At 38.7% G+C, this 11,211-nt stretch overlaps 1 protein-coding gene across 2 annotated transcripts; it reads left to right on the top strand.

The window, feature by feature from the left end:
• The first annotated feature begins 3,094 nt into the window (after positions 1 to 3,094).
• Ddit4l (DNA damage inducible transcript 4 like) lies at positions 3,095 to 7,725 on the top strand. Of its 2 annotated transcripts, none has more exons than XM_046459133.2 (3): positions 3,095 to 3,271; positions 3,549 to 3,688; positions 5,443 to 7,725. In XM_046459133.2, exons 2-3 carry the CDS (start codon positions 3,598 to 3,600, stop codon positions 5,928 to 5,930), a joined length of 579 nt encoding a protein of 192 aa, XP_046315089.1. In that variant the 5' UTR covers positions 3,095 to 3,271; positions 3,549 to 3,597; the 3' UTR covers positions 5,931 to 7,725. The 2 variants fall into 2 exon arrangements, with proteins under 2 accessions (XP_046315089.1, XP_046315090.1); XM_046459134.2 differs by having other exon boundaries at positions 3,552 to 3,688.
• The last annotated feature ends 3,486 nt before the right edge of the window (positions 7,726 to 11,211 follow it).

An 11,211-nucleotide genomic window follows, 5' to 3' on the forward strand; every position in this document is an offset into this window, starting at 1 on the left:
TCATAGTTGATGAAATGAAATAAGCCATGCACTGAATGTAAATGCATTAATAAACATTCAGAAACAATGGCTCATAGGGGACAGAGTGAGACAATCGACTGGTGAAACACATAATAAATATTCAACATTCCAAATAATGAATTCACAAGACACCAGCATTTCATATAACTATGCATTAAAGTACCATTTTTGGTTTTGTGATATCCCTGGTATTCTGAATTTACACTTTAGGTAAGCAATGATACTATGAATACTATACTTATACATGAATCGTTCGGAACTTAAATATTTGCATCATGTACATCAGATAAACATAGTTGTCATTTGTTACTGCTATTTTTCTTTTTGTTAATAGATGAGTAAATTGTAGGAATAAAAAAGCAAGCATGTTTAAGTCGAAAGGCCTTGCTTATGATTTTGGTAGTTTGCTATAATACATTGGTGTATGAAAGGCAAGCAAATTATTTAACCAATCAGATTTTCTATTCATTCATGACTATTATCTGCAGTAAATGCCTCCATGTTTTTGTAGTATTAGTAGATTTGGTGAAACAACAATAAAACATGCTTTATCACTGCATTTGGTAAATACTTGAAGTACACTAATGTGATGAATTTTCAGTTACAAATTAACTGTCCCTACAATATTTAAAAAAATATAATAGACTAAGTAGATCATCTCATGTTGAGACTTAAGGAACTTGATCTTCCCTAATTCTGTTCTGTGCTTCATTTTTTTTTTTCAAATCAGCTGTTTAACCTTTCAAAGATGCAGACCCCTGATAGAAAGAATTTCTTTACCATTTTAAGTAGATAAAAAAGGACAATGTCTGCCAATTTTTCCAAGTGTGTGTTCTCTATCAATCATTCCTTATGCACTATAACTCCTGAGAGTAAGGCTCATTCAGCCAATAAATAAATAAATAAATGATAATTGTTGAAGTATTCTGCACATAGATAAATTGTTTTCTGAAGCAAAATCCCACAGGGTGTTGCAAAATTTCAGTTAGTCAGGTGAGCCAAGACTAACTGCTGCTTTCTAAAAATTCCCATGGTATTTCTGGCCCTGTGGGAGTACTTAGTTTCTAAATTATGACTAAATACCCTAAGGATTTGCAACGGCTAATTTCTTTATTTCTGATTTCTTTATTTCTTTGATTATCTTAATTCTAAGAACCATCCTCAGAGAAAGGTAAAATGGAACATCATTAACCCATTAAGTCCCAAGTTTTCAATTCTGGAAGTATTTCAATAAAATTGACACAGTGCATTAAAATAGGTTAGAAATCTAGAGCTTATATATCCTTTATACTATATAATATATATATATATATATATATATATATATAATTCACCAACTACTTTTTTCAAAAGAACAGAATACTAAAAACATAATATTTATTTCAAAAGTTACCATGACTGGTGTATTTGATGCTCAATTTAAGTTTTTAAACATGTGACACTTCTGGAATGGTGGGAAGCAACAGGTTAATATTGCTGCCCAGATAAGGACAGGAGGTGCTGTGGCGTGCCCAGGAACAGACTGCTCAGCAGTGGGCATCAGACACCTAAACAGGGGTCCATCCATCCATCCTGAATACACCAGCCACAGAAACTGCTTTTTAATTGGCTTCAGTGGACTTGTTTATTTTCCACTTTTGTTATTGAAATAGAAATGGAAATCTGCTTTGAAAGAGCAGCCTATCAGCATCTCCTTCCTAAGCTGGCCTGACCTTCAGGCGGTGCAGCTGCCTTGGTCCAAGTTAAAAATGGACTGGCAAGCTGGCTTTAATTTGGGCTGCTCTGCCTGTGAATGTCCTCCCACTGATCTGTTTATCACACCCTCCTTATCCCTTCTGTTGTTTTTCGAACTAAATTTTTAGCCTTGGACAGCTGATCCTGCCTTTCCAGGCCCTAACCTGCAGATCCTTCCACGTGTAATTCTAAGAACCTGGCAGCCAACACTACATTCCCTATTTGTAGAAATGCCCTTCTCCCTCTCCAGGCATGTCCACCTCATTGGGAAAGCCTGGCCCTAACAAATCAAATGCTACTGGAACACCAAAGAGACAAATGGGGTGGATTAGTAACTTGGAGGCCGGGGAGAGTATGGCTTCTTGCTGATGGCTTTGCAAGAATATAGTCTCTTTACAGGGCTCCTCTGTTCCTCTGTGTGCTCCGGTTCAGGACTGCGCTCCCCGCCCCACAGGGATTATCCCTAGCAAGATATAAAAACTGTATTCTCATTCCCTCAAGCCCCTTCAAGATTGCCAAAGCCCAAATTCCTCTCAACAGGGCCCGCCTGGAACTTCTGCCTCTGGGAATGGCAATTGCTCCTAACAATCCGGCTGGTGGAAGAGACAGCCAGGATCCCATTAATGGTTTTGTTTAGTTTCTTGGCAAACAAGCCCTCAATTCAAGCTCCTGCGTTCTGCGGCCAGGTCTAATAGAAGAGTGCCAGGCTCACCCTTCCCACGGAGAAAAAGCTTTAGTCACAGACACAGCAACAAGAAGGATGCCCAGGGAACCCGCAGAGAAATTGAGAGCCTTTCTAAAATGCTGGAAACCTTTCTCTAGCTATGACCACCTGAAGGAAGCAAAAATATAGAAACCCTGAGACTCAGGGCAGAGTTAACTGGATTGCAACCCTTTGGCACTGGATTAAAACCCTTGGTCGCAGAGTACAGTTGACTGGACTAAAAGCCATAAATGGTGCTCCTTGAACACTTTCAGAGATGATACAGTAAAGCCAGAGCAGGCAGACTGTGAAAGTACGCGCGCCTGGGGAGGGGTCGCGCCCACAGAATCCAGGTTATTGGCAGGGACGGGGTGGGGAGGGGAGGGAGCAGGAGTCTTGCACCGGGAATCAAGGTCACGGTGACCCCTGGCCTACCCAGGAAGCAGCAGGTGTCTGCTCAACCCTAAGCTTAGCCTCTCTACTGCCTGCCGGCGTCTTGCTCTGGGCCCCTAAAAGCCAGAGTTGAAACGCGACCTGACCCAGGAGGGGCGGGGCGCGGGCAGTGGCTGGCTGCGCAGGTGGGCGGGTCGGGCCGGCGGAAGCCGGCTGGACCTATAAAGTGCTGGCTGCCCCAGAGGCGAAGCCGCTTAGTGGAGCCAGCGTCGGGTGGGCGGGGTGGTGAACATCGCACGGATCGCTGCGGGGTTCGCGGGTCACTGCGGGGGCTAGAGCTGCGGAGGCGTGTGCCTGCCTCTGTTTACCCCTCAGCGCTGCGGGCCAGCTCGGCGGCTGGCTCTGGAGGACTCTGAGCAGGTGAGCTGCGCGGCGACTTTGGTGGAGCCAGCGCGGGCGGGGATGGCTCAGTGGGGAAGTCGCTTGCAACTTGTACTAACTTTTAAGTTAGTTTCAGGTTTTGGCTGTAGTTGGCGTCTCCGCTCTCAGGGCTTTGTAGACTTGAGGTGCGGAGGCTGGTTCCTCTCTTTCATAGAAAAGTGTCTGGGCGAATGCGCTCTGGCAACGCCAGACATTTTATTTAGGAGCTTCTGCACGTCTTGTTGCTTTTGCAAATCTCTTTTCTCCTGTTTTCCAGCAGCCCGGAAAGGCCGTTCTGCCCCACCAGGGAAACAGAGCCGTTGACCATGGTTGCAACTGGCAGTTTGAGCAGTAAGAATCCAGCCAGCATTTCAGAGTTGCTGGACCGTGGCTATCATCCAGAGAGCCTGCTAAATGGTGAGTTTCTCAGCTACCCACCTCTCTGTCCTCCAAAAATCGCAGCCCCTGGATAGATCCGGACGACTGATGTACGACTTCACCCCTTGCTCAAATGCATAGGATGCTACAAAATCCTTCTGAGATCCCTTCTCAAACTCTCTAGCATCATCTGTCCAGTAGAAACAAACGTAGGAAAAGTAAAATATTGGAGGGCTGTATAGTTCTAGTCCTCTGCGAACAGGCTCTTTGGGATTAACTTTTTTATTCTACATGGTTGCGAAGTTAAATGTATTTATTTGTGTAACCAACATAATCACACCCCTGAAATTCTCATGTGCCCATTTGCCATCAGTTTCTGCTCTCCGGTGTCTCCAGGAAACCATCCATCTGCTTTTGATCACTATAAATTAGTTTTGCTTTTAGAGTTTCAGATAAATTAAGTAATACAACATGCATTCTCTTATATCTGGTTTCTTTGCCACATTCCTAGTATTTTTCCATGTCTTTGCTTATATCCGTGTGTTCTTCTTTATTATTGAGTAGCATTCTATTTGTAAATGTACCCATTATTCCATTTTTAATGTCAGAAGGCAAGTTTACACAGCAGTGGTGCTAGACTTTTGTCATTTACAACTTTTAACAGCAGTTTCTAAGTTAACATACTGCCCTGCTACCAAAGAGCAGTGTGATCATAAATTGCTTAAGCTCTTTGAACCTTTCTCATGTAGAAGGAAAAATTAGTTGATGACCTAATTTTATATGGCCAAAACTCTAAAATTCTCTGTCTTCGATAGAGATAAAACATGGAGCCCTTATCATTTGGAATGTATTAGTTATAAAAAAAATAAGTATATTCATGAGGTAGAGACAGGAAAATGCAGTAGCCAATGAAAGCGAATATGCTTAGGATTTGAAGCAGGCAGGGCATCTGCCTATACTCTGGTCTGGTGACTGTGTGTGTGTGGTGTGGCATGCTGCCAAGTGGTAGGATTAATTTGGAAGGTAGGTGACCAAATGCAGAGCTATCTTTTTCCTTTGAGCAAATCTAATTTTGTTTTCCTAGGACTATTTTGTTTTGCTTGGCTAAGAAAAACTACCCAGCCAGTTATAAATAACCCCATGAACCTCAAAGGTCCTCTCTTTGAGCAATCAAAAAGCTTGAAGCTAAAATTGGTTCTACAAACCATTCCAGTAAAGACTTTTAAAGAAAAACATGAATTTGATAGATCTTTGATATAGTTCATCAAGCTCATGATGGACTCATTTAAGAATTATAGCAAAAATTCTCTATTCCACAACATCTATATTCCTAAGAGTTAGCAAGCAAGAGTCCCTTAGTCTAAAACAAAAGTTATAACCATTTTTATTCCAGAAGTAATGCATGTTCTTTATAAAACAAAATTGGAAAAACCCCATAAGCAAATAAACAAAAGAGGAAAAAAAATTAGTAGTAATCTTGGATAACCACAAATATATTTTTGATGTGGTCTTTAAGATTGTGTGTTTATACACACACCCTATTCATAGAAAAGTGGTTATATCCTATTCACCTTATTTATCAAACCTTTATTTTATAGATAAAATAAGAGTTGAAATGACTTGCTGTTTTACCTAGCTAGTTAACATCAAAATGAGTTCAACTGACTTACCAGAAAATACTAGAAAAGATAGATAGAATATATAAAAGTAAACTGTATTGTTATCTTAGAGTGTTTTTCCTACTCCTAGGTTTCTTTTTCTCCTCCTTTATCTACAACTTTAATTTCCTACAGATTTTGACTACTGGGATTATGTTGTTCCTGAACCCAACCTCAACGAGGTGATATTTGAAGAGACAACCTGCCAGAATTTGGTTAAAATGCTAGAGAACTGTCTGTCCAAATCAAAGCAAACCAAACTCGGTTGCTCAAAGGTCCTTGTCCCAGAGAAACTGACCCAGAGAATTGCTCAAGATGTCCTGCGGCTTTCTTCCACAGAACCCTGTGGCCTTCGAGGCTGTGTGATGCACGTGAACTTGGAAATTGAAAATGTATGTAAAAAGCTGGATAGGATTGTGTGTGATGCTAGTGTGGTGCCTACTTTTGAGCTGACCCTTGTGTTTAAACAGGAGAACTGCTCATGGACTAGCTTCAGGGACTTCTTTAGTAGAGGTCGCTTCTCATCTGGCCTTAGGCGAACTCTGATCCTCAGTTCAGGATTTCGACTTGTTAAGAAAAAACTTTACTCTCTGATTGGAACCACAGTCATTGAAGAGTGCTAAGAAGGAAACATTTTTAAAGATTCTTTTGTGATTAATAAAACTATGCAGCTACTCAGTTAAAGTCATTTGTAGTTGGCCCTGCTTGTCCTCACAAGAACCCCCAAATGTAGAACATCTTCTTTCTGTGTTTCTTGTTCATAGCAACACAGCTAACAGGCTGGTTTTGTGGCTCTTGAGAAATAACCTAAGAGAGTGTACATTTTCTGCTTATATCACATTTCTTACAGAATGGAGTGGAATAAAGAAGCAAGAGAAGCAGTCCGCTTCAGTTTTATATTTGATACCACAACTTTGTGTAGGTAGCCTTGCTAATATGTCATATAAACCAAATTTTTCTGGTTTGACTTTCCTATGGCTTTTTTATTCCTCTCTAAGTTCTCAAAGTGATCTTTTCAATCGAAGAATCATCTAAATGATGTTCAGTCCATCAAAACATCTAGCATCCAGCCCACTCCACCAATTTTCTGCCAATTTCCTACTCAAATTTGAAGACAAGAGGGTAGAATTAAATGGGTGAACTTAATTCAAACCTCACCCTAGGTATGAGTGAATAAGAAATGTCTCAGAGACAACAGAAATGTTTCACTGTTTCTTGGTGTCTTGGTGTTCTCCCTACTCCTCTGTTATAGATGAAAAACTTGGGCTGCATTTTTAGTAACCACAGTATTACTCTAAATGATTTTATGGTATGATACAAGCTCAGTTTTCCTAGTTCCCAAGTATTGAATGTCATCTTTAAAGTAGAAAAAAATGGAATGTTAAACTTTTTATGTATGTGGTTGATTCCATGGAGCACCTAAAGAATACCCACTTATAACAATGGGAAAGAAATGCTTAGATTCAGATCCACTCAGATTCATTTGTTAACAACTTCTTCTCAATGTTGTATATGCTTAATCTCAGATGAACCATCTCACATGTCGGTGTTATCTCATCTCTGGCCATTTCTGGGAATTGAGCTCTCTCTCCTTAACCTCAATGGTCAAAGGAGATGGCTGCACACTAACACTTTTAATTATCAAGATGTTTATATTTATAGAGTCTGCTTTAGCTGAAGAGATCTGGTTTATTCTGCAGACTAGAGAATGAAAATCATATGCCCAGCTCCCTTTCACCATTGATACCTGTCTCAAGGGAATAATAAAGGCCTTTATTTTATTTTTGTCTTTTTCCAACTGACTAGATCATTTATGTTTCTTTTTTATGTTAATGAAAGAATTAAGCCTCCACATGACAATGTTCAATTCAACAAGGCCTTCACATTCTTACTGTGGCTTGTGGATAAGGAGCTTATTCAGGTCTTCTTCCCAGGCTATTAGCACCACTTCACATTCCCTGAAGCCAGGGCGTTAGGGACAGATGTCTTCATACTGGTGTTGCAGAAACAAGCGTGATCCTGTTACTGATCTTTAGAGGTGACCTAAAATGTCACTGTTCAAATGAGCAGGTGTTCTAGCTAATTGAACTCTACAAATGCTTGCAAAGATACTACAAAGCCAGTCTTCATAGGACTGGGCCAATAGGCTCTCAATGTTTTGCATGTCTGTTATTGTTCAGGGCTCAAAAGGTCACTGTGTTTCTGTAGCTGTTTTAGAGTCCTTACCACTGTTTGGGTAAGGCTACTCGGGCATGGATGTAGAACTGTTATCCTTTTTCCACTAACAGTTTTCGTTCAGTCTTTTGCTTGTTATGCTTACAAAATGGTGATGGCTTATGGAGGCTCTTAAATTAATGTTCCTGTTAAAGGAAATTAAAGTTTGTCTATTTTTGACAATAAAGTGTTATATATTTTTAATTATCTTGTCTTCTTTGTCTTTTCTGAGTTATGCAATGATCACCCTAATATATATTTGACAGTATTTGGAGAAAGATAACCAAACAATTATTTCCTTTTTTATGAAGCCCACTTGTATGCTCAGGTATCATATTCCAATTGTATTTATTGCATGTGCTTATGTATCAATAAAGACTGGTTTGCTTCATAATTTTTCAACTTTTTTCATAATACTTTTTAATGGGAAGACATGAATAATTTGAACTTCTTTGGCAACTGCCTTTTTAAAAAAATCTTAAAACTCATTATGTAAAAAGTTATTATGTAGCTTTTCCAGTGGCCAAACACAGATATATCAAATTATATGACCAATGTACATAACCATTTTTATCAGTATATTCTATTTGAATACCATATCTTTCTCATTCCCTTAATATTCTTCATCTTGGATTTTTCATCTTTTTCAGCTATTTTTTCTGTCTCCTCAAATGTATGGTCATTCGCTCAGATTTCTCACACTAGAGACCCAACAACGTTTAACAAGATTTGCTAAGTGCTGGGTATTGTTTGAGGTTCTTTGCAAAAAGTTATGCATTCAGTCATATGAAACGGGACTCCAGTCATTTCCACCTTATAAAGAGCAGACAGACAGGTCAAGCAATTTGCCCCAAGACACCGAGTTTCACTACAGAGAAACAGTGTAAAACCAAGCCAAGTCCACGGGCCACACTCTATTTTACCTCTCCATCTCATGCTGCCTCTAAATGTGCAGGCAGCACAAAGATACTATCCATATCACTGCATGACTGTAAGAACAGTCAGGAACATTGCCATTAAATTAAAAAAAAAAAGGAATTCTTAATGTGGTTTCTGGTCATGTACGAAAAAAAGAAAACTATTGAAAATATTCACTAGTCATTGAAATAGGGTTATGCTCTCCTTATGTGGAAAAGTCACACATTTCAAACCTAGCACCTTTGCTCCTATCTCGTACAGCTGGACTGGTAACTTCTTCACATACTTTCTAATAAAGATGTGCTTTATCCCTTATCTGAATGAGAAATAAGCCATTATGTAGAGTGTAAGATGTGATCCTGAAAAAATTCAATCTCCTGAATACGTTTCACCAATGATGTAGTCTATATCCTCACAGAGTTGCCTCCAAATCACAAGTCATTAGTGCACAGATTCAGGAGACTGAATTCTTGTATTGATCTATAGGTATATATGATACATAGATATCTTTGATTTGATGCATAGCTCTCAATTATCTATATAGATTTAAACAAGTGATAATGATAACAATAATACTGTTTTAAAACTTCAATGCAGGTTGGTGATAGATGAGAAAGAAGAAGTTCATGGTGACATGCCAGAGGGAGGAACTGATATGTATGGACCTAGACCCTGTCATTGATTGTTTACAACATACTCTATTGCATCCTCTGCATCTGCGCCAGACAAAAGAGCAAGATTGTGGGGGGGTCTCATGGGGAAATCAGGAGTCACATGTGATGGTACACAGTTCCTGTCTACATCCCATGTAGAACTCTATCACATGGCCCCTTTGAATTGCAGAAGGAACATGTTGCAGGAGATGGGCTTGATGAACTGCCAGCACAGGGAGACAGGTTAGCCAATGAAACACAGTGAAGAACCCAGACACAGGCTATACATAGAAGGAAAATAGATTGACAGCAGAGCTGGCACTTTGGATCAATAGGCAAAAATTGGTGCTTTCAATAATAGTGCTATAACAATGATTTATGAGCAAAACATGAAATTGAATAAATACGCATTGAACCTCAAAAATCAATTCTGAGTTGAATGAAGAATTAAGTAAGAAGAACATTTGAGAAGTCAATAAAACTTTTATGATTTTGATGTGGGGAAAAATTTTTTAAATAAGATGCAAAGGTACACTTTCGTCTATCAAATAATCCTATAAAGAGCATAAAAATAGAATGAAACTGAAAATCAACGATAAAAGAAGGAAGGAAAAAGCATACATCAATTGGAGAATGAACAATAGGTTACTGAATGATCAATGGGTTATAGAAGACATCAAGGAGGAAATTAAAAAATTCTTAGAGATAAATGAAAACACAGACACAACATATCGGAATCTATGGGACACATTGAAAGCAGTTCTAAGAGGAAAATTCATTGCTTGGAGTTCATTCCTTAAAAAAAGAAAAAACCAACAAATAAATGATCTCATACTTCATCTCAAAATCCTTGAAAAAGAAGAGCAAAACAACAGCAAAAGAAGTAGAAGGCAAGAAATAATGAAAATCAGAGCTGAAATTAATGAAATCGAAACAAAAGAAACAATTGAAAAAATTGACAAAACTAAAAGTTGGTTCTTTGAAAAAATAAACAAAATCGACAGACCCTTAGCGATGCTAGTGAAGAGAAGAAGAGAGAGAACTCAAATTACTAGCATACGGGATGAAAAAGGCAATATCACAACAGACACTTCAGAAATACAGAAGATAATCAAAAACTATTTTGAATCCTTATACTCCAATAAATTAGAAGATAGTGAAGGCATAGATAAATTTCTTAAGTCATATGATCTGCCCAGATTGAGTCAGGAGGATATAGAAAACCTAAACAGACCAATATCAATTGAGGAGATAGAAGAAACCATCAAAAGACTACCAACTAAGAAAAGCCCAGGTCCCGATGGGTACACAGCAGAATTTTACAAAACCTTTAAAGAAGAACTAATACCAATACTTTTCAAGCTACTTCAGGAAATAGAAAAGGAGGGAGAACTTCCAAATTCATTCTATGAGGCCAACATCACCCTGATACCTAAACCAGACAAAGACACTTCAAAGAAAGAAAACTACAGACCAATATCTCTAATGAACCTAGATGCAAAAATCCTCAATAAAATTCTGGCGAATCGGATACAAAAACATATAAAAAAAATTGTACACCATGATCAAGTAGGATTCATCCCTGGGATGCAAGGCTGGTTCAATATACGGAAATCAATAAATGTTATTCACCACATCAATAGACTTAAAAATAAGAACCATATGATCATCTCGATAGATGCGGAAAAAGCATTTGACAAAGTACAGCATCCCTTTATGTTCAAAACTCTAGAAAAACTAGGGATAACAGGAACATACCTCAATATTGTAAAAGCAATCTATGCTAAGCCTCAGGCTAGCATTATTCTGAATGGAGAAAAACTGAAGGCATTCCCTCTAAAATCTGGAACAAGACAGGGATGCCCTCTCTCTCCACTTCTCTTCAACATAGTTCTCGAAACACTGGCCAGAGCAATTAGACAGACGAAAGAAATTAAAGGCATAAAAATAGGAAAAGAAGAAATTAAATTATCACTATTTGCAGATGATATGATTCTATATCTAGCAGACCCAAAAGGCTCTACGAAGAAACTATTAGAGCTAATAAATGAATTCAGCAAAGTGGCAGGATTTAAAATCAACACGCATAAATCAAAGGCATTCCTGTATATCAGCGACA

Source organism: Marmota monax, unplaced genomic scaffold, assembly GCF_021218885.2.
Source record: "Marmota monax isolate L192 unplaced genomic scaffold, Marmota_monax_Labrador192_F-V1.1 WCK01_AAM20220418_F8-fsc00002, whole genome shotgun sequence".
NCBI lineage: Eukaryota > Metazoa > Chordata > Mammalia > Rodentia > Sciuridae > Marmota > Marmota monax.

Excerpts from the sequence above, each read along its gene's own strand:
- Ddit4l (XM_046459133.2), top strand. The coding sequence starts at position 3,598 with ATGGTTGCAACTGGCAGTTTGAGCAGTAAGAATCCAGCCAGCATTTCA. Across the intron at positions 3,689-5,442 it reads TCCAGAGAGCCTGCTAAATG|ATTTTGACTACTGGGATTAT; the intron begins GTGAGTTTCTCA and ends AATTTCCTACAG.